At 48.9% G+C, this 25585-nt stretch overlaps 8 protein-coding genes across 8 annotated transcripts; 4 read left to right on the forward strand and 4 right to left on the reverse strand.

Moving 5' to 3' along the window:
• Positions 1 to 87: 87 nt before the first annotated feature.
• Positions 88 to 2078, forward strand: N7500_005439 (uncharacterized protein; the record flags this gene model as incomplete). Its single annotated transcript, XM_056676584.1, has 6 exons — positions 88 to 464; positions 532 to 846; positions 919 to 981; positions 1046 to 1118; positions 1193 to 1570; positions 2007 to 2078. The coding sequence occupies 6 exons, from the start codon at positions 88 to 90 to the stop codon at positions 2076 to 2078; spliced, it is 1278 nt and encodes a 425-aa protein (XP_056531584.1).
• Positions 2079 to 8729: 6651 nt separating this feature from the next.
• Positions 8730 to 9766, forward strand: N7500_005440 (Rab family GTPase; the record flags this gene model as incomplete). Its single annotated transcript, XM_056676585.1, has 3 exons — positions 8730 to 8813; positions 8883 to 8946; positions 9132 to 9766. The coding sequence occupies 3 exons, from the start codon at positions 8730 to 8732 to the stop codon at positions 9764 to 9766; spliced, it is 783 nt and encodes a 260-aa protein (XP_056531585.1).
• Positions 9767 to 10016: 250 nt separating this feature from the next.
• N7500_005441 (40S ribosomal eS7 domain-containing protein) lies at positions 10017 to 11290 on the forward strand (the record flags this gene model as incomplete). Its single annotated transcript, XM_056676586.1, has 4 exons — positions 10017 to 10022; positions 10168 to 10440; positions 10744 to 10826; positions 10921 to 11290. 4 exons carry the CDS (start codon positions 10017 to 10019, stop codon positions 11282 to 11284), a joined length of 726 nt encoding a protein of 241 aa, XP_056531586.1. The 3' UTR covers positions 11285 to 11290.
• Positions 11291 to 11934: 644 nt separating this feature from the next.
• N7500_005442 (putative dynactin Arp1 p62 subunit RO2) lies at positions 11935 to 13902 on the reverse strand (the record flags this gene model as incomplete). Its single annotated transcript, XM_056676587.1, has 2 exons — positions 11935 to 13447; positions 13508 to 13902. The coding sequence occupies 2 exons, from the start codon at positions 13900 to 13902 to the stop codon at positions 11935 to 11937; spliced, it is 1908 nt and encodes a 635-aa protein (XP_056531587.1).
• Positions 13903 to 14407: 505 nt separating this feature from the next.
• N7500_005443 (uncharacterized protein) lies at positions 14408 to 15575 on the forward strand (the record flags this gene model as incomplete). The annotated part of the gene is made up of 2 exons (XM_056676588.1): positions 14408 to 14635; positions 14733 to 15575. 2 exons carry the CDS (start codon positions 14408 to 14410, stop codon positions 15573 to 15575), a joined length of 1071 nt encoding a protein of 356 aa, XP_056531588.1.
• A 205-nt stretch (positions 15576 to 15780) lies between these two features.
• On the reverse strand, positions 15781 to 16435 carry N7500_005444 (actin-related protein 2/3 complex subunit 5 family protein; the record flags this gene model as incomplete). The annotated part of the gene is made up of 2 exons (XM_056676589.1): positions 15781 to 16003; positions 16077 to 16435. The coding sequence occupies 2 exons, from the start codon at positions 16433 to 16435 to the stop codon at positions 15781 to 15783; spliced, it is 582 nt and encodes a 193-aa protein (XP_056531589.1).
• A 622-nt stretch (positions 16436 to 17057) lies between these two features.
• Positions 17058 to 20891, reverse strand: pmcB (putative calcium-translocating P-type ATPase(PMCA-type); the record flags this gene model as incomplete). Its single annotated transcript, XM_056676590.1, has 5 exons — positions 17058 to 17847; positions 17913 to 19335; positions 19394 to 19539; positions 19603 to 20033; positions 20088 to 20891. The coding sequence occupies 5 exons, from the start codon at positions 20889 to 20891 to the stop codon at positions 17058 to 17060; spliced, it is 3594 nt and encodes a 1197-aa protein (XP_056531590.1).
• Positions 20892 to 23312: 2421 nt separating this feature from the next.
• N7500_005446 (uncharacterized protein) lies at positions 23313 to 25011 on the reverse strand (the record flags this gene model as incomplete). The annotated part of the gene is made up of 2 exons (XM_056676591.1): positions 23313 to 24964; positions 24993 to 25011. The coding sequence occupies 2 exons, from the start codon at positions 25009 to 25011 to the stop codon at positions 23313 to 23315; spliced, it is 1671 nt and encodes a 556-aa protein (XP_056531591.1).
• Between the last annotated feature and the right edge of the window lie 574 nt (positions 25012 to 25585).

The raw sequence follows: 25585 nt of genomic DNA on the forward strand, positions 1-25585 counted from the left end.
ACCACTACAACGCTGAAACCAGTTCAGCTTTTAAAATCCATTGTCTTCAAAGGCACTTGTTCAAGTCTCTGTAACAACCCCAAGAAAATGCCCAAATCTATCCTTTCGGTTAACGCGGGTTCGTCCTCCGTCAAAATCACCTTCTATACCTTCGAGAACCCACCAAGAACCATCGCAGATGCGGCGATCTCTGGTATTACCGCACCTCCACCTAAACTCAAGTACCACCAAGGAGAAAAAAAGCACAATGAGGTAGTCAAAGAAGATCTCAGCACTCCTCAAGCTGCATTCAAGTATCTCTTGCAGCGCTGTTTCAGCGATCCCGAGCTTTCCGACATCGCCAGCGTCGATGATGTAGAGTACATCTGCCACCGAGTCGTCCACGGAGGAGACTACCGTGACGCGGTCGAAATCAACGATGAAACACTTGGTCGCTTGAAAGGGTTGGAAGATCTTGCCCCTCTGTAAGCTCATCTATCTCGATTCTTTCAACTGTATATAATTTACACGCTAACATCAACCCGCCCAAAGCCACAATTTCTCCGCACTAGAGATAGTCCGCCTGTGCAAGGTAGAGCTCCCTAACGTTAAAAGTATCACCTTCTTCGACTCTGCTTTCCACCAGACTATCCCGGAAGCCGTACGCACATACCCAATCAACCAGGAAATCGCCAAGGCGAATGGTTTGCGCAAGTATGGATTCCACGGAATCAGTTATTCATTCATCACGCGATCTGTAGCCCAATTTCTGAACAAACCCACCCAGAAGACGAATTTAATCATCATGCATATCGGGAGCGGAGCTTCGATGTGTGTGATCAAGAACGGGAAGTCGTTTGATACATCGTGAGTCACGCGACACCATTTATATTACATCTCGATATATCGAGCTGGAAGCTATGCTAATACGGTGACTAGAATGGGTCTCACTCCATTAGCAGGATTACCCGGTGCGACACGTAGTGGAAGTATTGATCCATCGTGAGTTGGACCGCTGGACTTCCGTGACAACGCAGCAATGGCGAGCTGATACTTAGTGATCTAGATTGGTCTTCCACTATACCAATGAAGCAGGCAAGCTGAGCCCAGCCAGCACGACAGAAATGCACATTAGCACGGTATGATACCTAACACAGAGAACCAACGTTGAAAATAATTACAATCAATACTAATCAAATCCAACACCCCCCAGGCGGAGGATATCCTCAACAAACAATCAGGCTGGAAAGCCCTCACAGGAACAACCGACTTCTCCCAGATCGCGGTGGAGAACCCACCAAGCAAAGCACATAAGCTTGCTTTCGACATCTTCGTCGACCGCATTTTGGGCTACATCGGCAGCTACTACGTTAAACTGAACGGTGAAGTAGACGGTGTAGTCTTCTCTGGCGGGATTGGCGAGAGGAGTGCCCTGCTGAGACGAACATTGATCGATAAATGCCAGTGTCTAGGTTTGGCAATCGATGATGCGGCTAATGACAAGGGGCCTGGGGATGAGGAGACGGTCAAGGATATCACCAAGGGTTCCGGCAAGGGGCCCAAAGTTCTCGTTTGCCAGACTGATGAACAGGTATGTTGTCTCAAACATTGAGGATCATTGACCGTGACCGTAACCTTGACCTCTCGTGGAGGTGTAGGTTCTGGTTATAGGTTCTTATTTTTGAATACTTAGATTTACTGACTTGGGATTACACTTGCAGTTTGAAATGGCATATCACTGTATGAATATGCATGCTCGCGGTACCAATTTCTCATGAGCGGTGTCGAGTTTTGTTTATTTTTGTCTTTTGTTATTGGGGGTGACAATAATACGGAGTAGTACTCCGTACTATGTACCTATATTATACCTTGGTGGCTAATGGAGGAGGTTGGGGAGCTGAACATAGTTCACTTACGATAGATAATATTGATGAATGTCTTCTAAGTTTCTCTACATTGTATACCCTGTACATACTCAATGAAAAATATTCCAAATATTCTAAATCCAAATTCTAATCAAATTTTAGAAGATCACAAGATGTCGCCTCGTCCTTTTGACACTTGCCACTGCGGAAGAGGGTTCTATGTGGCTGGGTTGACAGGTAGTCTCCGACGAGTCAGCTCTCAGCCCTGGATTGCCGGACCCAGCGATTGGGGAATTGGGACATCCCCGGTACTTGGGTCATATTTAGCGCCTCATTTGACTGCAATGCATCTATGCTAATGCATCATTTATCATTCCTGGTACGTGACTTCTGCAACAGTACAGAGGAGGTAGGGGGAAACGAGAGGCCTGAGGACCGTCCCTGCATACCAGCGCGAGCTTAGGTTACCTTAGTGTGGATCAGTGTACCCCATATTCCGTAGAATCGAGAAGAAAATAATGAAAAGAAAAATAAAGATGAAATGTAACATGCACCAGGAGTGAATGTGACACGTCCAGGGTGTCGGATTTGATAGCTTCTAGCTTCGGGGGGAAGGCTCTTCCCCGGTCCCCAGGGTTAGTTTTTGATTGTATGCAAGACACGGGAAAATGGGTGATTGACGCGATCGAAGATGATCTCGGGATCGAAGTCTCAATTGTGGTCCTAAGTGGCTCTTGATGATCTGCAGACTAGCGGGCTCGGACGACAAGCCCTCGAGTACATTGCAAATTAGCGAAGTCAATGTACTAGCGAATTAAATAACGCTATTTTGGCCCAATTGGACTATCAATCTTTAGATTGTTATCTGGAGGATCAGACATCGTTGCATCAAATGGCGTTCAAGGGCCGAAGTCGCAGTGATCGGCACTGCAGAGTGAAGATGTACTTTTGGTTCTTTTTTTCTTTTTTGACCTCGGCAGCGTGTCATACAGCGTACAGTGTAGTCCAGTACATATCTGCATGCACAATCTACAAAGTGCATAGATTGTGACGCCGTCGGTATGTACGATTGCTCTGGGTGATTTCCCGCGCAGGAGCATCCATCTCGGGGAACATTACCCGTTCACGCGCTAGGTGGTCGCGGATCACCCCCGACGAAAAGCCGACCCATCTCAACGTGGGTCATATTAGATTATATTTGTATGGTTCGATCAGTCATACGCCCTTTGTGCGTCATATCGTGACAACTAAAATAGGTATCCGAAGTCAGGGGTTGACCCAGCAGGAAAAAAAGAAAGGGGGCGATCGACCCGGCACATTGGTGCTGGAGCCATGGAGCTGTCGGGGATCGTCAATTTTGTTTCTTTTCTGTGAGTTAATCAGGTAACCGGGTCATGATGTGGATTTGGGCCTGTCACTCATGACCCGCGAAAGTCCAGAGAGATCTAAAAGTTCTGTCCACTTTTTTCTAGCTTCTTTGTTCAGCTGTGAGCTACCGTCACATCTCGGGAGTCGAATAAGACGTCTGGAACTTGTTGGAAATAGAAAAAAGGAGAAGCTCAGAATCGAGGCAGCTGAAAAGCGTCTCGGAACGGGAAAGTGGTTCCAATTGCAATATATCTGACTCTAAATTGTTTTACATATTGCTTCTATCTCTTTTACTGAACACCCATTTGACTCTAACTGACCTCAACTGGCGGAATATCAACGGAGTACCTAATGTGGACACCACTAGGCATAGCCCGTTGTACGGAGTACATAGTGCTTCCAGAATTTTCCACGTTATGGAGCCCTTTGAGGAAATCGGAAAAATGGACTAGGATCGCCCGGCTTCGCATCCGCGGAGTCTTGGTGCGCCATTCCCCTGTTTCTACTCCGTAGTGAAATTTAGATTGAGACAAGTGGAAATCCGCCATATCCAACAGAGAGAGAAAAAAAAAAAAGAAAACAAAGTCGCCGATATCTCAATTTGAGGAGCGTTGACACATCCACATCGCCTGTCAGATGAACAAAGAGAGCGGCTGGGGGTATGCTTCCGGACCGGGAACTCCCCTGCTTTTTGATGCACCTGCAAGGCAAATCCCAAAGTCAATGCGGGTGGGTGATCCGCGACCGTTTTTTTGTCGATACGCCACAATCAAGTTACGCCAGATTCAAACGGAACACAGTGTTTCATAGAGGGAAAGATCTATACTCCGTACATACTGCCCAGGTGTGGTATCAACCTTGGAAAGAGAGAAATACGTGATCCATGGATACAGTCTCGGGAAGGCTAAAACGTTCCGGAAACGATGGAAGCCAGTTCATGCAATCGCATAACCTTGTTTTTGGAGCTAATGCAGGCTGGGCTTTGTCTCGGGTTATCTAGAACATCTCCGTACTCGGTATGAACTACTCTAAATGAATTGGTGACTTGGTATTCCCAACGGGGGAAAAGGGGGAGCAAAGCAACTGGGGCCATTAAGGTTGACTAAGTGAATAGAATGGAGTTGATGGATTTGATGGAGTCTGGTTTTCTCCCGTTTCTAGCGCCATTCTAGCTGTAATCGAAACGGGTACTTTCCGTACAGTCCGGTTCCACTACTCCGTATAGGAAGCTCGCTTTCCAGATCGGGATAGAATTATTAACATATATTAGCATGTGCTGACTTCTGTTTTTCAAAAAAGCAGTCCACAAAGGATGATCAGCACGGGAGATAGTTTCCCCTTTTTTGAACATGTGAAAGTGTGTGTCTAGGAAGGAGAAATCTGAAAGGAAGATGTGGGAAAAATGTCTTGTTTCATTAATGCGAACAGTGTAACAGAATAAGCCACAGTGCTAGGATGTGGGATGTAGAGATGAGATCCAATCTAGTTGCGTTGGGAATCTATGTATCTCTCAACGGCAGTCTTAGTATCTACGGAATATGTACGGTAGATCTTCCAGCCCCCGATTTCCACGAGGCAAGACCCAGATTCAGTGCCGATGGGGAGATGAATTTCCTTCTTTTGGCATGGGGTGGACACCCGTGGACGGGGGGGCTGAAACACGACCTACGAGTCCTAACGTGAACCGTCACAAAATGGTCAAGGGTAATTGTGGCTTTGAAATGCATCGGCTCCAGTGTGGCAAATCTAGACGCTGACACAGATTACCCTTAAATTACCGGTACCTTGTGAAGTCCGTATGGGGGTGGGGCCTTGGAATGTTTCTAGATGTTGCTACTCCGTATCAAGGTGTAGGTTCTTGTATACCTTGACCCAAGTCCCCGGGTTAGAAAAAGGAAAAGCTAGAAGGTAAAAAGAATGTTCATACGTAACCGAGACGGGAATTCACTTTTTTGGGCTCCGTAATGCCTCTTTTTGTTTAGCGTATCTCCACCCCCTATGATGGAGCCCATCGTAAAGATGATCCTCTTTTCTTTTTTCTTTTTTTTTTCCCTTGATCGGCGAGAGAATCAGACAAAGACGATGGGAATGACAAAATTGCGATATGTACGGAGTACTTTGGATGGGCTTCTGATGTATGTGTTTCTAAACGGGGAGTGATTCAAAGGCTTCCGACACTAGAGAAGTTTGCGACTGGTCTTAACATGTTGTATATTGCACGGGAGACTGCGTGAAAGACCAGATGACTGGCCTTGATCAATAGCCGAAATATTATGGTTGGCTAGGGGATTTACCTAGGCATCATATGTCACTGGTGATGGCTACCTCTATCTACGGAGTAATACTAGAGGAAGCTATCACACCCGATGGAGCCCGACCACGCGAGAAAGCAAAAAGACTAAAATAAAATAAAAAAAGTTCGGAGGGATCCGTTTTTCGTTCCTGCGGCTGTTCTTCCCTTTTTCTTTCTCCACTTATGCACCAAGGCTGCCCGGAGATTTGGTTCCTAGCTTCATGGTGGAGAGCTTCTATGATACATAATAGAAGGACTTTGGGACTCAAAAAGACATGGGATGTATCTCAGATATGATTGTGATGAATCAGAGGGTACCTTTCTCTCTTTTTTTTGTCTAGTTGGAAATTATATATCGAAAATATACAACAGACGGAGGTAAGATGGTAAGCTTATAGATTAGAAACGTTGGAGAAGAAAGGGGGAACATTTCGCGTTCCTGTTCCCCGGGACCAGGGGACGGGAGAGCCGCTGTACTAAACAAAGAAAAATATCCAGAAATTTGATTCGGTATTTTTTAAAATATTTCTATATTGGTATATTTTGTATATTTGAATTTCTAATTTGAATTTGTTTTATTGGTTTTGAGAAAAAAAAGGATATGTGATTTAAATAATAAAAAAAACAAGAGGAAACGTCTATATCAACGCAATCCCCCCTTCTTGTTTCCTTTGAACATACCTGATAACCATCTTTCTCCCCTACCTCCTTTCCTCTCCCTTCTCCCTTGCGATACGTCAATTTGAACTTTGTCCGGATCTACCGGAGCCAGTTCCGGACTCCTTTGCTCCCTTGCCGTCTCAACTTCATATCCCTTCTGCCCGTTTTCTTGGTTCGGATCGCGACTTTTATGGATTAGCTGCAGCCACCCTAGCGCATATCATTTGGAGAGAATTTCCATTTATTCCTTGATTTGCTTCCGATCTCCTAATAAAAAGCAACCAACTTCGACCTGTGCTTTTACCTCAAAACTCCAATTCTCATTTGTTGGGACCCCCCTCCCCCCCAATTTCGTCACATTCCTGCCCTACGATTCTGTTGGATCCCGCATCCTGGTGATTCTTCAAAAGGACCGCCTTTTCCGATCCGACTGCATTCATATCTATCGCCTGCACCGGTTCTTGTCTGGGCCTTCTTATTTTTAATTTTTTTTTTTCTAAAAAAAAAATTGATTTATTAATTTTCACGGGGGGTTGGATTGGGACTTCGTTTTGTTGTTCCCAGGAAATATCTATATAAGATCCTGGCGTCGACGTCGTGTTTACTTGGTAAGTCTCATACCACCTCATTCCTCACCCTACCGTTGGCGCATTTAAGAGCTCGCCTATTTCCAACCAAAATCCGTCTTTCAGCATCTAATCATGACTTCCTCCGCAGACCTTAACATGATCCTTCGGGATCAATCTGCTTTCAACATGGGAAGAGGAGCTTACGACACAACTGGGGTGAAGAAGCCTGGCGTTCCTCCACCACCGCCGAAATAAAGTCGTTCGGAAACCTCGTCATACTCAACATTGCTTTCTACACCACTTGGTCATGTTTCGGATGGTCTGGCGCCCAACAGTGGCTGGAGTTATTTTTGACGCATATGCGTTTTGGAGTTTTACCTGATTTTGGTAAGACACACTCCGAACATACCTTTGGGCATCAAAAACTGACCGAATCCTTCAGATATCTGTAACACTATCTTTTCTTGTCCCGGTCCCGGGCCATACCCTTCTTTTTTCTTGCCTATTCGCGGGCATCGCGCGACATTATACCCTTTTTAATTTTGGCTCAACATTCTGCCTGCATTTTCTTTTCGGATACCAAGCGTTGACACTTTTTTTTTTACCCTTTCGACTTTTGATCTCTCGTCTTCGCACATGCGCCTTATCCTTATTTTTCGGGCCTCGAACCTTATTCCGCCTCACCTCACGTTCTACTTCACCTCTGATACGACTCGATACCACGGTCCCCATCCCAAAAAGTGCCTTTTGTGTTTATTTTGTGTTTATTTCTTTTGTTCACCGGCGTTTTGGTATAGACGGGACGGAATATTGAATGGGATGGGCTGATACCAGAACCTAGAGCCTCGACCTCACGGTCAATAGCATGCTTTGATTGTTATTCTTGTTTTACTATTGGATAGGTACAGCTCCTATGTTTATTTGTATGAGTGTTTGTGCTTTTACACTTTGACGTTGATGCCTGTGTATTATATCTTGCGCACAAAACCATAATTGTTAGCGCCAATGGATTTTTGTTTCTTTACATTCTCCAACCAGCTAGCCTATACCACTCCGGCTTCATGTACATTCATAGACTCTGTAACCCCGAGTTTACAAACTCGTACTCATCTCAGGTCGTACTTCGCTCGTACCGGCCGCGGTTGCGCTAACATCGGGCAGATTTGCGTACCGACTAATGCCGAGACAGGAACGACAGCCCGATTGTTGATGCGGACCTGGCTAGTGTACCGGCAGATAGCTCCCGAGCCTGACCAGGGTCTTTCCTAACTGGCACCCGACATCACCTAGGCCAGTCGGGCACTAGCCTAATCTGCGACAGTTGTCAAGGTGCCAGGAACATGTTTATCTCGTGTTGACCTACCTTTTACCAAGTCATAGTACGTGTCTTCGGGCTCCCCGTTTCCAAATGTTCCTATCCCGACAGCCATGTCCGTGTCATCTGCATGCCATCATTGGTGCATTGTATCTAATGATGTGAGATATCAATATGGCGGGACATGATTGAATATCGAGATTAGCTCTTACGTCAGTCTCTTCAAATAGATATGGATAAATTAAGCCTCAATAGAAGTATAAGCAAAGCAAATGCAAATACGGGAAGTATGTCAGTTGTATACTTCAATCTCAGACATGTTTCCGGTGACTGGTGACAGACGGACCACGCTAAGCCCAATCGAGGCACCCATCATCATCAACCTCCGCCTCTCTCCAACTTCAGGATCAATCACTCTTGTCTTGGTAACGTCTATACTACCCTTTGCATTTCTCATTCCTTGACAAGAACTTGATTACTCCCCCAATACGAGCGCAAGAACAGTGACTCGTGCCCCATCTCCTGTCTCACTTCTAGGCAGCCCCATTCCCCGACCTGCGGTTACCAGCTGAATCAATCTGCCACCTCATCCGGTCGCCTGATCGCCGATCGAAGTTGAATCACATTACCTACAGAAGGCCTGACTGTTACCTTGATCTCACTGTTTCGTTCTTTCAGCTATGTCCGAGTCAGCGAGCGCAAATACCCCGAAGCCGAGCAGCAGTGTCAAGCTTGTGCTGCTAGGAGAGGCCGCAGTGGGCAAGGTACTACTCCTCTATTCGCCATGTTACACGATTCCAAACAGCTAACCATATCTTATTATTCCCTCATAGTCATCTCTTGTCCTCCGCTTCGTCAACGATGATTTCCAGGAGAACAAGGAACCAACCATTGGCGGTAAGATTTTCCTATGGACTTAGCCCCCATAAGACAAGAAAGACTGCCCCTGGTAGATGATATACTTTTTGGAGCATCCAGGGGCAGTATATTGTGTCTGAAATGGAATTGTTCCCCGCAAACAGGCCACCCAACCCCTCCAATAGGACTTTGCTTTAGGATGGTTAACTAACGTCATTCTCCAGCCGCATTTCTGACGCAAAAATGTTCCCTTCCTACGCGCACGATCAAGTTTGAGATCTGGGATACCGCCGGCCAGGAGCGATTCGCTTCGCTCGCCCCGATGTACTACCGTAACGCGCAGGCAGCGCTTGTTGTCTACGACGTCACAAAACCCTCCTCGCTGATAAAAGCCAAGCACTGGGTCGCCGAGTTACAGCGCCAAGCGAGCCCTGGAATCGTCATTGCCCTCGTTGGTAACAAGCTGGACTTGACCAACGACGGCGGAGATGTTTCCGAGGCCGCTGTCGCTGCACAGGGCGAATCTGAGCAGGCACAGGATGGCGAGGAAGGCGCCAACGAGGAAGATGATGTGCAGGATGCCGTATCCGGTGATGCCCGCAAGGTATCAACAAGGGAGGCTACCGGCTATGCGGAGGAAGAAGGTCTTTTGTTCTTCGAGACTAGCGCCAAGACTGGAACCAATGTTGTGGATGTCTTCACGGCAATTGCCAATGCTATCCCCGAGAGCAGTCTGAAGACTGGTCGGGGTACCGGTGCGGGAACTGGCCAGACTTCGTTGGGTCGGTCAGCAGAAGAATCACTGGTCAACCTGGATGATCGTAACGCTGCCACGGCCAAGGAGGGCTGCGCTTGCTGATTTTGGCCTTTCTTTTGTTTTTGGCAGATGTTCTTGCAATTATTTCCATGGATACAGGCGTCTTTCTTGCTTGCTTTTTTTTTTGCGATTTTTTGCTTGTTCCCGGCTCCAATGGAGACTCCGTGTGGTCTTATAGTCTACAGTGTGCTATTCCCCGAGAGACACCTCGTTTCAACAATGTGATTAAAATGTTAATTCTTTTTTTTTTCCGAAATCTGCATTAGCAATCGGGAATAATCCCCATACCTACATGACAGTAAAGAGGAGAACACTATCGCCATAAAAAGGTCCTGGGGTAGTTGTCAACCAAAGGCGAGTCAGATAGTGGATCTCCTTCAGCGGCAATCCACGAATTAGCAACGAGCCCTAAGGCGGCCGCACTAAACCCAAACAGGAAGTAGTGCACCCTAAGCGAATGCGCCGATCCCACAGCAAATTCCCATTCGATTCAATCTGCGAACCTCCCCTCCGTCGACATCACCACCAGCACTTCCCGCAGCACCCCGTCGCTCGCAATAATGGCTGCCATCAACAAGATCGCCCCCAACTCGCCGTCCCGGCAGCACCCCTCCGAGCTGGAGACCGCGATCGCCGGCGCTCTCTACGACCTCGAGAGCAACACACAGGACCTGAAGGCCAGCCTTCGTCCCCTGCAGTTCGTCTCTGCCCGCGAGGTAAGAATTGTTGCCCGAAGCTCCCGGCATGCGAATTGAATCGTTCTGGAATGGCGTCTTTAAAATTTTCGAGGGATTTTCGATGCTCCGGGGTATATTGGTCGGATTTGTGGATTGATTTCAATTCATGTCCACCAACGCCAAAAAGTCATCAACAAGGAGAGGAATCATCAACAAAGGAGGCGACATGCAAATGGATATGAAAATTCGCAGAGCAAGACGCCGTTCCAGGAGGAGATTCAGTTTCTGTGTGCACGACACTTTGAACCGGACAATCCTCTGACATTCATTCTCGTTATCTAGGTTGAGGTCGGCCACGGCAAGAAGGCCATCATTGTCTTCGTCCCCGTTCCCCTCCTGGCCAACTTCCACAAGATCCAGCAGCGGTAAGCAACCATCAGTCCTTTCCAAGACGAGCGGACCAACAAGCCAAGAAGATATTCCAAAAAAGAACAACCCGAAAACTAACACCAACTCCAGTCTTACCCGTGAGCTCGAGAAGAAGTTCTCCGACCGCCACGTCCTCTTCGTTGCTCAGCGCCGCATTCTGCCCCGCCCCAAGCGCTCCGTCAACTCGCGCACCACCCAGACCCAGAAGCGTCCCCGCTCCCGCACTCTGACTGCTGTCCACGACGCCATTCTCTCCGACCTCGTCTACCCCGTCGAGATTGTCGGCAAGCGCACCCGCACCAAGGAGGACGGCTCCAAGACCCTCAAGGTCATCCTCGACGAGAAGGAGCGTGGTGGTGTCGACCACCGCCTCGATGCCTACGGCGAGGTCTACCGCCGCCTCACCGGCCGCTCCGTTGCCTTCGAGTTCCCCCAGAGCGGCGCTGAGTTCTAAATGCACAATTTAAAATTCATTGTTCACTTTGACTTTTTTTGGGGGCTAGGGGCTTGGAATGTGCTCGGTTGATGCGTGGGAGAATGGCATTGTTTCTAGTTTTGAATTGTTGCTAGATTCAACGCCATTGATGGGTTCCAAAGAGATGATCTCCATAAAAATGCATTGACGGTTTTTTCTCTTTTCTTTTTTTGCCCCCAGTCACTGGTTGCATAGTGTTTGTGTCCGGTGTGAGCTCTGGGTGAGGCGATGGAGTTGAGTTCTCTCTCTCCCGATCTAATGAGGGTGGGATGGAATATCTGATAGTATTCCAATTCAACAATTCCGACTTTACCTTGCTTCTTTTCTAGATGGCTCTGTCTGGCTGGGATTGGGATCTAGACTGCTTGTAGATTATAGGATTGATAGCCTGAGGATATCCAGATATAATTCTGGGATATATCTTCATGGTATATACCCATGATTAGGTCAAGTAGCTTATGTTCTGTTGTGCTATTTACTTGATACAGTCGAATCGAAAGCTCACAAGACAATAGTAATCGTATATGCGGATGCTTCTATCAACGGGGAAAAAAAACCAGTACACTCGGGGTATGAAAAGTATAAAAACGCAAAGCAGTCAACGCGAAGATGGACAAAATGACATGTATCTACAACGAAGGCTGAATTCTCCCCACACCAAGCACCATCCAATAAGCCAACTCCCTGGTAACCTTATCATCAAGCTTAGACCCCTTCCCAACATTCTGCTGATCCAGCTGCGCATCCGCATCCCAATCCATATGAACGAAAACCGGAATCTCAAGCACATCCTCATCCTGCTTGGAAGCCGCAACGGCCACGACATCCTCATCATTAGTCCCGGTATTGGGACTCCCATCACCACCTTCTGCACTACTTCCAGGCAATGTACCAGGGACAACCTCCAACACGACCGTCGTCCAGTTCCGGCCCTTGTCCCAGACCTTGCCTGCCTCGGGGACTCCGCGTAGAACAGCGGAGCGAGAGTCACTCGTCAAGGGCGCAGATGTACCCTGCAACGCCTCATCCCAAACATCGCTGTTTGCGCCAATCTCGAACTGCGGAGAGAGAACTGTGACTTTCGTTGCAACCTGGCCTGGGGTCACGGGGGGCGTGGCGAGGGTGATGCGGACTGGGTCGAACATGTGGTTTTTGAGGGTAAGGAGGACGTGGATTGGCCGCAGGGGTGGGAGGGAGTTGAGGTCGGTGGTTTGGGCCATGGCTGGAAGGGCCGATGAGGAAGAGAGGGCTAGAGGTCGGAGGGTTGGGAGGGGGATGTAGCTAAGGGCAATGAGGCGGATGCGGAAGCGAGTAGATTGCGGCTTGGTCTCGGGTTTCACGAGGATGTGCTTGCAGGACTTGCAGCGCTTGGCTCGCTTGGTGCGGAGGAGAACTGGGAGTGGGAGGAGATCGTCGACGAAGCGGGCTTCCGGTGATTGGGTTGCGCGCTGGTCTATCGAAGCCATACCATCCCACCCACATTCTGGAGACTGAAGACGTGCAATCATGTCTGTCTCGTTGTTTTCTGGGGCGATCTGAAGTCCCTCGCTCGTTGTCAGCGCTTCGCGCATAACAGGTGGCTTGGATTTGGGTTTTTTGCTGCCACCATATAGCCCGCTTAGTCGTGACGAAGATGTGTAGAGAGACATGAGACGGTTTAGGGCGCCAGGTGAGGAGAACCCAAATTCCGAGCTAAGGTGATCATTTGGCGAGTTTGATGTCTCGGCAATCTGTGTACGGTAAAAGCTTTTCAGGGCTGCGAACCGGGCATCCGTGCCCATTGGAGATGCGGCCGCTTCGTCTTTCGGTGCAGCTTGCTCTCCATCACGCTCGCGTGCATTGGATGGTTCATCAATCGATGCGTAGCTGGACAACGGATGTTTCAGATCTCCAAAAGCGCGAGAACCTTGCCTCGAGCGGTCCAGTATAGCCGGGGCAGTGGAGTCTGTCATCTTTTGCAGTTGACTGCGGATATTCGTCGGCTTGTCGAATTTGATGCCGATGTCTAACGTCGTCCAGAGACAGTATCCGCAAGACAACACCCACGGACCCTGCTGAGGCCCGTTCCCTGTAGCATTCTCAATGGTACTGACAGCCAGCGGAGCCGTGCAGACAGGACAATTGAAACAATTCCGGCCACACCTATAGATATGCGTGTGTTAGCGGGTTTTCGAAGACAAGCAAGCACCCATTAGTACATACCGATTCCCATCACTCCGCACCATACTGCTCGGGGTTTCAAACAAGCAGCTAGGACAATACCAGCTCACAATTTCCTCCGTAATACATCGGGGGCATTTGATCTGATGGCACTCCTCGCAGTAGAGAAGCTGTTCGGGCGGATACAGCGAGAAGTTGGACCGTGGAGAGCGGGGATCGAATGTTTGCTCTTCATCCTCATCCTCATCCTCATCCTCTGCTTGTTGCTCCTCTTTTGCTGCCAAATTCTTGTCTTGGTCTGTGTTTGCCCGCTCGGGTGATGGTTTATGTGGTGACTTCTGCGGGGACTCCCTCGACTTTCGTTTCCTCGCTGGATCGGGGACCGGAGTGTCGGCGCAGGGGCATGATATAAAGGTATATGGGAAAGGACGCGACATTCTGATATCGACGTGGAGGAGGGAGCGAGGTGGTGTGTGGTAGCTTTCGAGTGTATTTGGGTCAAATCATGCTTCGTATTTGTGGGGTCGGGAGCTGAATAGCGGAATGTAGTAGACAGGTTGACTGATAGAGAATTCGTGTCTATCAGATGGCTTATCTTTTCGAGTAAAAATATCTTAATTTCCAGGATCCCAAGCTTGTTGCGCCAAATCAGAGACCCCAGAGGAGCGTGTTGGCGCGTATGACTTACCCGAGCAGCGGTTGCAATTGTTCTGCCACGCTCAATGCGCTGTGCACAATATGCACAATTCAGGAGTCTGAGCCGACGCCAGGTCAAGTGTGTCGGAAACACCAATTGCAGAAAGTCCACGGTCTGCGGAGAGGGAGCTCTTCCGCATCAACAATCGACGTCAGATCCCGCCATTTTCTGCCCGCCATCGCCGCAAAACCATGGACTTGCATGCTTGAGGGTTTAGAATCCTCCATATTCATTATACAACCACAATGCTATCTCTACAGACATTTCGTGCTAGCCTCTTAAGGCGAAGCTTTGCCCCAACAATTTCTATCCGAAAATATGCTAGCCAGACGCCCGGCAACCCAATGCTTGAAGTCTTCAACCGCAAAGTCAAGCACCTCCAAAAAGATCGGGCAGCCCGGAATGTCGAAGAGAGTCGGAAGGTCGACTACCTGAAAGATGAGGTAGCAATGCGGTTATGTGAGCGCTTACTGGTAAGTCACTCATTTAAGCAAGCGCGGAAAAAAGCGCAGAACTAGAAAGAACAAAAAAAGATAATCCACTGACAGGAGCTTCCCTTACCATGAGTAGGACATTAAACGCGACTTTCCAAACGTTCTAGATCTAGGCGCGAACAGCTGCAACATCGCCCGAGCTATCACATCCCCCGACCTCGATTCATCCATGCCGGAAGGAGTCATCACACCACCACTATCGAAAAAGATCTCGAAGCTGACATGTGTGGAGACATCGCATGCGCTGCTACACCGCGACGACAACGAGCCGTTTAACAAGGAAGTCGATATCCAGCGGGATGTGATTCCAGACCTGGAGACCTTGCCGTATGCACCAAACAGCTTCGATGCAGTGCTCTCCTCGCTCTCGATCCATTGGATCAACGACCTGCCCGCGCTGCTAGCACAGGTCAACACGATTCTGAAGCCCGATGCGCCATTTATTGCGGCCATGTTTGGTGGTGATACGTTGTACGAGCTGCGCGGGTCGCTGCAACTGGCTGATATGGAGCGACGCGGTGGTGTGAGTCCGCATGTGTCGCCTCTGGCGGATGTCAAGGATGTCGGGAGCTTGTTGGGACGTGCTGGGTTCAAGATGCTTACTGTTGATGTCGAGGATATTGTGGTCGAGTTCCCAGATACCTTTGCGCTTATGAAGGATTTGCAGGCGATGGGCGAGAGTAACGCTATCATGAACCGTGACATGGCACCGCTCTCACGGGACGTCCTGTTGGCTAATGAGGCTATATATCGTTCCCTGCATATGCAGGACGGTGACCGTGGTATTCCGGCGACGTTCCGGTTGATCTTTATGATCGGATGGAAGGAAGGCGAGGGCCAGTCGCAGCCATTGCAGCGTGGAAGCGGCGATATTAACCTCAAGGATGTGCTCGAGGGAGGTGACTTTAATAAACCATGAAGAATGGAAACAAAAGGGCAAAGAGAAAGAGCCCAATATTTTGTCACAATATAATAATGTAAAACTACGCTTAAAGCGACACCAGAGAAATATCATCCACAGAGATGTATGGAATGCAAGCCTCTGCCAAGAAGACGAGAACAAAAGAAAACAGTCAAATGTAAATCATAAGAAACGAACCTCCATCCGATGCTGTTTTCTCCGCTCAAACCGTCCTACGATCAGTCATGACCCGCACAATCGACCCAGTACCAGCAATCTCCACAAGCTTCTCGTGCCAGCTCAACAAAACGCTCATCTGCTGGCCACCACCACCCTCGGCCAAGTTGCGAGCCTGGATTTGCGAGAAGCCTGTGTTCTGAGGCGAAACCACCTTCTTTGGCGTCTGCGCACCACCACCAGGAGCAGCCGAAGACATTCCCTTGTACCTAATATTGTTGAATTAGCAATTAAATCCATGACTTCACATTCTCTGAAAATCGGCAACGGTAATCCACGTACAGGTATTTCATCAAGCAATCCGCCCGCTCGGCACCGCCATCCCCGCTGCACACGCCCTCCAGGATGCGGGTCATCTCACCCTGCCGGATACCCTGCAGCACATCGATGACGGTAGCAAGATGCACCTCCTTAGCACGGTCGTCGCCGCCCAGGGGCGCTGTGTCGAGGACAGTCCGCAGAGCACCCTCGGGGTCCCCGCCGCGCAGCATCTGGCGCACCTGTGTTGCGGCATTGGCGGCGTCACTAGCGCTTGCGGCTTGAGGGAGTGTGGCGGGGAGAAGGGATTCCATGGGGAAGTTGGTCGAGGACTCGGGGTCCAGGGCATCAACGTTGATGGTGCGGTAATTGATTTGCGACATGGTGGCGGTTGGGGTTCTATTGGGGGCGGAAGCTGGATCGAAATGGGTCTTGATCAAGTTGTTGGTCGAGCGAGTCGAGTGGGTTATGGAGCTTTGGAGGAGCTGCCTGTTGGTCTGTTTGGTATATCGGTGCGGTGGGCGGAAGCGGGGAGATTACTAGTGACGTGGGCACGTCTCCGAGCGGTATGAGATCCAATGGGGATAGAATGAAAGATTAATGTGTGTTTGAGAGAAACAGAGATCAGACTAACTGATCACAGATAAGAGTCAAGGTGAGTCGACAGGGTAATGCGGAGTCAATTGGGGAGTCCACGGGAGATGGAGCTGGACACTTGGTAGACAGGGTGTGTGGCCTGAGGCATAAACATATAGTACCTTAACCCAGTTGCCTGGAGGCTTTTGCTTTCTTAATATTGAGTAGGCTATGGAACAAGGCTACTGATTTGCTATATGTTTTCCGTGTAGAGAGAATCAAATTTTTATGATTAACGCAAAAGAGTGGTTTTTTTCGATGGTATATATATATACATCCTCTATCAATCCCAACGCTTTAGAAACAAACAGCGCAACAAAAAAATATCACACAGCCACCAAATGCTAATAACAACGCTCAAATGACAAACTAAGGAGATGTCGTAATTGTGATAGGGGGAACGACGACCAGTGGAGGTGTGATAGGGCGTTCAGGAGTCTTTTGCTTATTCTGTTCAAGTCTCTCAGGAGCCTCTTCGGGATCAGCAGAGTTTGCAGGCTGCGGGTTCAACTCGACTTCATCCTCTGACTTCCGCTTGTTGACAACACGGCGAGTGAAGCGCTTCACGGGTCTAAAGAAGGACCTAATACCACGACCAATTGCCTTGCACCCTTTGGAAAGCGGGCGCAAAATAATAGCCATACCGCCAACAACGGCATTGAAAACGATACCGAAATGGTAGTCTGGAATGAGCCGAAGCACGATAGCCCAGGGCAAACAGGCAATAGAGCAGATAATACACACCCCCCAGAGGGTGCCGCTCAAACGAGTCACGGAGAATGCTTGGCCGCCCACGTAAATGATCATGATTTGACCGCCGACCATGATGGTGTTGATCCCTAGGAACCAGTAGTTGCGGAACATGCCTTCAAAGATATTGAATTTGTTGTCGAGGCGGCGGTTGTTGAATTCGTTGAAGATCTGCATCCACACGAAAGTGTTGAAGACCACGGTCGAGAGCTCCTTCGCACGCATCTCGGGATCTGAGCTGAGATGGGCACCGAGGAGCTTCTCGCCTGCAAAATAGAGCATGAATGTAATGGCTAGCTGGTAAACTGCTTGGCCGAGAATCATCTTCCACATGGTCAATGTGAAGAGAGAGGCATGTTTGGGGACAGGCTTGCGGTCGAGAATTTGTTCAGTCGGGGCATCGGTAGCTCTGTTTTCCCAAAGCGTTAGCATAAAGTCCAAGAAAATAGATAAGGAACAAGCAAGGCAACTCACAAGGCGAGGGCAGCAAAGGTGTCCATAATAAGATTTACCCAGAGTAGCTGGACAGCGGTCAAGACACTAGCATTCTCACTGCTGTACACAGATGACACGAAGGTGAGTACCACGGCTGTGATATTGACCGTGACCTGGAACTGCAAAAACTTGGCAACGGCGTCATTGACAGCTCGTCCCCAGGCAATTGCTGTGATAATGGACTTGAAATTATCATCCAGCAGAATAATCGAACTCGCCTCCTTCGCGACCTCGGTACCAGCAATACCCATGGAGAAGCCGACATCTGCAGTCCGCAAAGCCGGACCATCATTGGTACCGTCACCTGTTACAGCGACCGTTTCGCCGAGGGCCTTGAGCCGTTCGACCAAGATTCGTTTGTCTTCGGGGGATGATCGTGCCAGTACTTGCAGGCGGGGAACAACTTCATCCATCTCAGCGTTTGTGAGTTGGCGGAACTTGGGACCTTCCATGACCAATCCATCTTCTGTCTTGATTCCACAAGAAGATGCAATAGCAGTGGCAGTGGCAACATTGTCACCAGTCACCATCTTGACCTGGACGCCTGCCGAGTGGCATTTGCGAATGGCCCCAGGGACTTCAGGGCGGAGGGGGTCTTGGATACCTACGACTCCGACCCAGGTCATATCGTGGAAAATATCATCGAAGTTTGCGGAAGAATCTTCAGAATGCTTGGCCCCGGCCGGTGGCCAGGCTGTGAAATCCTTGTGGACCATGCCAATTGTCCGAAGAGATTTGTGAGCATAACCGTCGATGAGCTCGAGGAGGTGCTGCTTCTGTGCTTCAGAAAGCTGCTCCACATCAGGCCTCTCTTTAGAAGTATCGATGTTGACAATTTCTGAGGTGCAGACGCCAACCATCAACTCGGACGCTCCCTTGACAAGGAGTCGGTAGCCAACACCAGGAGCACGGTAAACGATACCCATGCATTTCCTGGTGGAGTCAAAAGGAAACAGTTGGACGATTTCAGCGGAACCACGCTCCGAGGCAAGGTCCATTCCCATATAATCGCGGGCCAACTGAAGCATAGCGACCTCGGTCTTACTACCGACAAAATCAATGGCGCCGTCTTTTTCCTGTTCAAATGCAGTCGAGTTCAAAGCAATGCTCTTGATGATCAAATCTTTGACGGGGGCCGATAGCTGCTGGGAAACAGCCGAAATAGTCATTGAGCCCTCCACACCTTCATCTTCGGTTCTTTGGCTGAAGCCCTGATCCGAGCCCCAGGTTCCAGCCACAACAGTCATCTTATTCTGTGTCAATGTACCTGTTTTATCAGAGCAGATGACCGTGGCATTGCCCATTGTCTCGCATGCACGAAGGACACGGACGAGATTGTTTTCCTTGACCATTCGGGTGGTAGCAAATGCCAAAGCCAGTGTTACTGCCAATGGAAGGCCCTCTAGAAGAAAATGGAGGTCAGCATAGCTCATATAATCTTGCAAAGCATGAACTCTTACCTGGAATAGCGACAACAATAACCGTGACAGCAACGATAAGAATATCCACAAACTCTTTGCCTTTCATAGCACCGTTCCTCTCCGGGTGATTGGGAAGATCGGCTACAAATCGGAAAAGGAGAACGAAGAACAGAATACCAGCAGCTCTGTAAACTATCATCAGTGACCCGTACAAAAAAAAAAAAAGGAAGTAAGTAGGGTTAACTCACGCTGTACCCATATATCCAATCCAATCCGCCAACTTACCCAGCTTGACCTGAAGCGGCGTTGGGTCATTGGGAGTCTGTAACGACAGCAAGATCCGTCCGTAGGTAGAATACGGCCCAACACTGGTGACAACGTAAGTCCCCACACCTTCAAGGACCTTGCTACCAGAGATCAGGAACGGGTCGAGTTTCTTAGTTGCCCTGCCGTCGACAATTTGCTGCCATACTTCATGGCCGGTGATTTTTTTCATTTGATCCGACTCGCCGGTGGCGGAAGACTCATCGCACTTTACACCGTAACCTGTAACTAGAATGCCATCCGCGGGGATGGCATCACCTGCCTCGAGATGGAGGATGTCACCGACCATTATATCGTAGATTGATATCATATTGGTTTTGCCCGAGCGGGTGACTTTGACTTCACGGTCATCGTTCTGTTGGGATGTTAGATATGCTCACACTTTCGAGTTTGGTATGGGGATACTTACCCGCTTATTAAGTTTGGCAAATTGTCTCTCTTTTTGCCAATCGTTGGCAGCCGTGACAATTGTAACAATCAGAATAGCCACGCAGATGGCGACTCCTTCCACCCAGTCGACGCCTGTGCCTTCTGACACGGTCTCGTATATCCCTAGGGATAGTGAGACCACAGCGGCGATTGTCAATAATATAATGATTTTGTCGTTATAAGCAATCCAGAACAGTCTCAGGAAACCGGTCGATTTCCGAGCGGGTAGTTTATTCTGACTGAAGACACGAATGCGGTCTTCAAAAGATGAGCCATTACCAGCTGCTGACGCCGGCGCCGGCGCCGAAGTGTTGGCTGGTAAAGATTTCACTGCAGCTGTGTGTTGTGGTGTCACATCCTGAAAGTCGACATTTCCCTCCAAACGCCCTTCATCTATTGACAAACCGGCATTTAGATCTGTGCGTAGACCACGCTCCAGCCCCTGCAAGCCGCCGAGAGCATGGAATGCAGCTAGAGACTTGGGATTCTGCATTTTGTTTAGTTGGCCGGGGGAAAACGCAAACCGATTATCCTCGACTTGGAAATCAGCTTCATCCCGAGGATCCGGCTTCAATGCATCCGCCAACGATACATCATCATAAGCATCTTTGGAAGATTGTGTGGAATTTACTTCAGAGTTTGCCCGCGAGCGAACTACCGTATCTGCAGAAGAAGCAAATGAGTCCGCCCGCGGACGCAGTGTATCGCCATCAATCGACTGTGATTGTCGATGTGAGGCACTTTGGACCATCAGCCGCGCTGGGTCTGGTTGATTCCACGCCATATCTGGCGAGACAGGAGAAGTTGGGCTCTGGTTTATATCTGTCGGACCTGACCACGCAGAAGAGGCTGTAGATATAGATCGCTGGAAAATCAGAAGATGAGATGAGATGATCAGCGAAAGAGTTCAGGTGTTTATAGGATGGCTTGGGTGACCAACCTCTCTGCCCGAAAAGTCTGTCACTATAACAGGGCTCAATAATGAGCCCTGACGGGAGTCATTGTTTGAAGACATAGAGCGCAAATGGCATCGAGACCAGGAGAAATTTGCGAATTGAAAAATGGCGCTGCAGTTCGTATGATATTCAATATCAACGTTTCGTATGCCGGGATCCCGAAGACCCTCTGTTTATCTTTTCCCCTCCCAATATTTTGGGGCTGTGTAGTACTTCTCAAGGATCTGCCCAGAACGCCGAGGATCTTAGTCAAATTCCAGGCAATTCGTAACGAGCGTGCAAGACCGCCAAGTATAAGAGGGATATAAAATATCCACTCAATAAAGTGAGGGCTATCGCAGAAAGTAAAATATACTTGTAAAGTCAGGGTGTTGCCACTTTATCAGGATCTTGTACAAAACACAGCCCCCTTCTGCGCGGTAAGATAATCTTAGTTAACTGGAACAGGGGCTACAGAGTTGTATAATATTATGGAGGCAAACTTCATAGGCATCCCTAGCCAAAGCCCAAGAATTTACGCGCTGGTGCTCTGATCTCAAACTCTAGCTCCATTTCTTCACGTCCATACATGCATACCTAAAAGTCTGTGATCAGCCGTCAAATAGCGCTATGCCAAGTACAAGTATCTATCCAATGTGAGAGCGTTAGGAATTTGTTAATGTGCGCCAAGGAGCTGCGCCTCGATTGAGATGATCATCCAATCATGGGTCATAACACAATTTTCATCTCTCATACTTCCTGTAGGTGTATTGGCATTGTTTGATAATGAGCGCAAGTACGGAGAAAGGAGACAATACTTCGTACGTCTCATCATGGGGCTTGGTAATGTCTGTTCTAGGTTTCTGGGGGAGTGTCCACTTGAGCGGCTAGACTGTGCGCGTCATGACTGACCATGCGACACTGTGGAAACCTATCAAGGCACACAGAAAATGACATGGCTTCGCAAGCCATTAATCCGCCACTACTATGGAGTAAGTAACTGGATGTTTTCCGGGTGAAAGGAGGTCAACAGGAAGACGAGATCGTCATGTGGCGTTATTGTGGCGGTGCGCATAAGGTGTGGCGGTACGGCTCACACTATGGCAGGAGCCTCATGAGCTCTAGTAGGACTCGGGAGGCAAGAAACATCACCAGCTGGGTCGTGGAAGGGCAGTGCAATAGGTGACAGTGATATTGAATGAGTTTGCCTCAAGACAAGGCTACTACGAGAACCTGGAGTATCAAGGCAGAAGCACTCGTACTTCAACACAGCACCTGAGCAATTGACAGTGGCTGTAAGAGGAGATATGGCCCAAATGTGGTCCTCGGACACGTAAAAGCGGATACGGTTGAGACGATGCCAATATCTTGACAGGTACGGGCCTACCGAGCCTCATTTGACACGAATCTTGAACAATGCTGGGACCAGCGCCTGCTTTCAAATGGATGTCATCAACACTGTCTCTCCTTCGGCCATTTGACGCCTACAGAGATGAATTGGAAGTGAGACTGGTTTGCCAAGCGCTCGAGGAAATCCATCTCTTTTGACTCGCCAGGCAAACAGGTATACGAGAAGGGATATCTAACCCAACTGCTGGTAGTCTCAGACGACTGAAGTCTTACATGTCAGATGAAGCAGTCCTGGAAGAAATGATATTTGCAATACTCGTCTCACCGACCTTGCCACGTGGTCGGCATGCATGGCCATGACATATTCGAGGCAACTCATGTTACACGGCGCATTTGGGCAACCGCCAGGGCTTGGACTTCTGGTCATCTACACATAAGCCAAAACTTGATTACTTCTTACCGTCTGTTCATGACAGAGGCACAAGGTTTCATATGTGAAGCTCGACAGCTTCAGATTACATTGATCATCTGAGCTGATACCACTTAGGCCTTGACTCATACAGTAATCATCCATACTAAAATAACAAAATAATATATATCCACAATGACACGAACATCAAGAGTAAATAGAAAATATCCAGGAAAATGGGGTTAAACAAGAAAGTAAGTGAGAGAAAAAAGGGCAGAAGTGAGAAGAGAGAAAGAAGGGGGGGGGTATCAATGATGAAAGAGAAAATATAACAAAGTGACAATCAAAGACAGGAAATGCGCTTGACAGCACAAAAAGGTAGAATCGAACAGAAAATATTAACAATCAAAAAGGCACGATCGGGGCCAAGCCTCGGAGTCCGATCTCAGGGCATGCACCCCACCCGTCATTTCATTCCCATCATTTCACGTGTCCCATATCACATTCACAATCACGGGTCAATGACCTCAGTGAAGCGGCTGCTTCGACTACCGTCAAAGCTATGCAGACTGCGACCGAGCGCATCTGGCCGTGGTGGCGCGAAAGGTACTGCGCTCTGGGGTTGTGCAATGGGGTGGGCCGGTGTGATAGTGATCGGGGTAGCGACGTTGACCGAGCTGGAGATAGGGAGGTGTACAGGGTTGGACCGCAGGGGTGGGGCGGGCTCTTCAACCTCGCGGGTGTATTTTGAGTCCAGGGGCATACCGCCATATTGCGAGGTTGGGGGCGGAGCATAGGAAGGTGATCCCATTGGTCCCGTAGCTGGGGAGGTGGCAGTGAAGCCTGGTATGGTGGGGGAATCGCCGTCTAATCCGCCGCCATATCCGTCGCCGCCGTGGGTAAAGACGGGAGGAAGCTTTCTGCCGGAGATCTTTTGGAATCCGCGCTCGCTGGGGGCAGAGTCGATCGTGCTATCAGAGCGCATTGTTGCTGTTGACTGGCGCCATCGCTTCATGAATGCGGGGGCGAGGTATGAGGCTGTGAAGAGGGGATCGTTGCTTTCGCGCCGCTCGACGACTTCTCGAGACCCGGCCCCTGCTCCAGCCCCTGCTGCTGCGTCACCTAACATATTGGGACGTCCCATTTTTGCCATGAAGAGTCCTCGGCGGCGGAGGTAGTAAAATATAAGGAAAAGGATGAGGGCAAGCCCGGCAACTGATCCCACTACACCGCCCACAATCTTAGATGTCTCGGGGTCGATTGTTGGACCCCCCGAGGCGTTCGTTTCACTTGTAGTTGGCGCAGATCCAGTACCAGTCGCTGACTCAGTTGACTCAGAACCACCATACACAGCTGACGAAGAGGTTGTGTAGTCTGTGCTGGACGTCGGGCTCGTCCAGTCATTGGAACTAGAACTAGAAGTGTGAGTTGAAGTGGGACTGGAGGTGAAGCTGAAGCTGGGGTTGAAACTGAAGTCGGAGCTAGAACCGGAATATGACCAGTGATTGTGCACCTGAGTGGATGTCGTCGTAACAGAGGGAATAGAGCTAGAAGGACCGACAAGGGGAGTGGAGGTCAATGCAAACGAATTGATGACTGTTGCTGAGGCAGATTTTAATGTTGATGTGATTTGAGTTGTAGAGTTCGAGGAAGTGGCCAAAGAGGTCTGAGTTGAGATCGTGGAGTTGCTTGAAAATGATGTTTGGGGTAGTGGCGATGTTGTTGGCTGGATAGCAGGGGCGGGCGTCAACGAGTTCAACAGTCCTAAGTCTATAGAGGCACTCGCACTCGCAATCAGAGTCGCACTCGCACTTGCAGTCAAGCTGTCCGCGTCCGGGAGAGTGCTACTGGCGTCCGCAGAAACCGATATCGTCATCGGAATATCAGTATCGGTCGACTGAGGGAGGGTGTGTGAGCTGGCGTCGACTATCTGCAATACAGTCTCAATAACAGTTGGGTCGGCGGAGGTAGTTTCGTCTCGTTTTTCAAGTAATGGACCCGATTCATTCATTCCATGTTCAAGACACAGAGAGTTTTTCGAGTCGCGATTTTCATCCGGAAGTATAACAGTAGCGGGAAGGATAGGATTTTGAAATAGATCATCCTCAAGTAAATCAGAGCCCGCATCTTGTTTATCAACGGCCCCCCCCGCGGCGCCTGGCGCTAATTAGCTTGCCAATGCGCGAGTGACGGTGGTGACCATGAGCCATGTTGACAACTTTTCCATACACGTGCAGATCAATTGGGAATCACATGCGATGGAATATTCAGACAAAGTAGCACACAAAGAATGTATCGTTGATCCTCGCAGAGGTTGAGTTTCGTAGTATTTCGAAGAATTGGACTGGTAAGATCGAAGCCGGTAAAGATAGATGTAATGTAAACGAAAGAAAGACACGTTCTAGCGTGCGCACCGTTGGAGTGGAAAGATTGATAGATTATCGGACCGAGAAAGGAATGACCCGGTCGACAGTATGAATGAATGGATGTTCGCAGCGAAGCCAAACGTTGTGATCAGCAAAAGCGTAGTATGAATAGCTGCTTCGAAAAAAATATCGTGATATGTGGCGCACAGTTATGTGGAGGGAAATGGCAATCGTACAAACGACTACATGGAATCAGTATGGATTTAATTGAGGAAATCCCCAAGCGTACAGCAAACAGCCTCGAAATTGATCACACATACCTGCAGTAAAAGAGTGACAAGAAAATTGGAATTGAAAAACAAAAAAGAGAGGCCAGTCTCACTTCCTAATCCATTGTGTTCTTTGGATATCTGAAACC

This window comes from Penicillium coprophilum (genome assembly GCF_028826855.1).
Source record: "Penicillium coprophilum strain IBT 35676 chromosome Unknown utg000004l_segment0_segment0, whole genome shotgun sequence".
Taxonomy (NCBI): domain Eukaryota; kingdom Fungi; phylum Ascomycota; class Eurotiomycetes; order Eurotiales; family Aspergillaceae; genus Penicillium; species Penicillium coprophilum.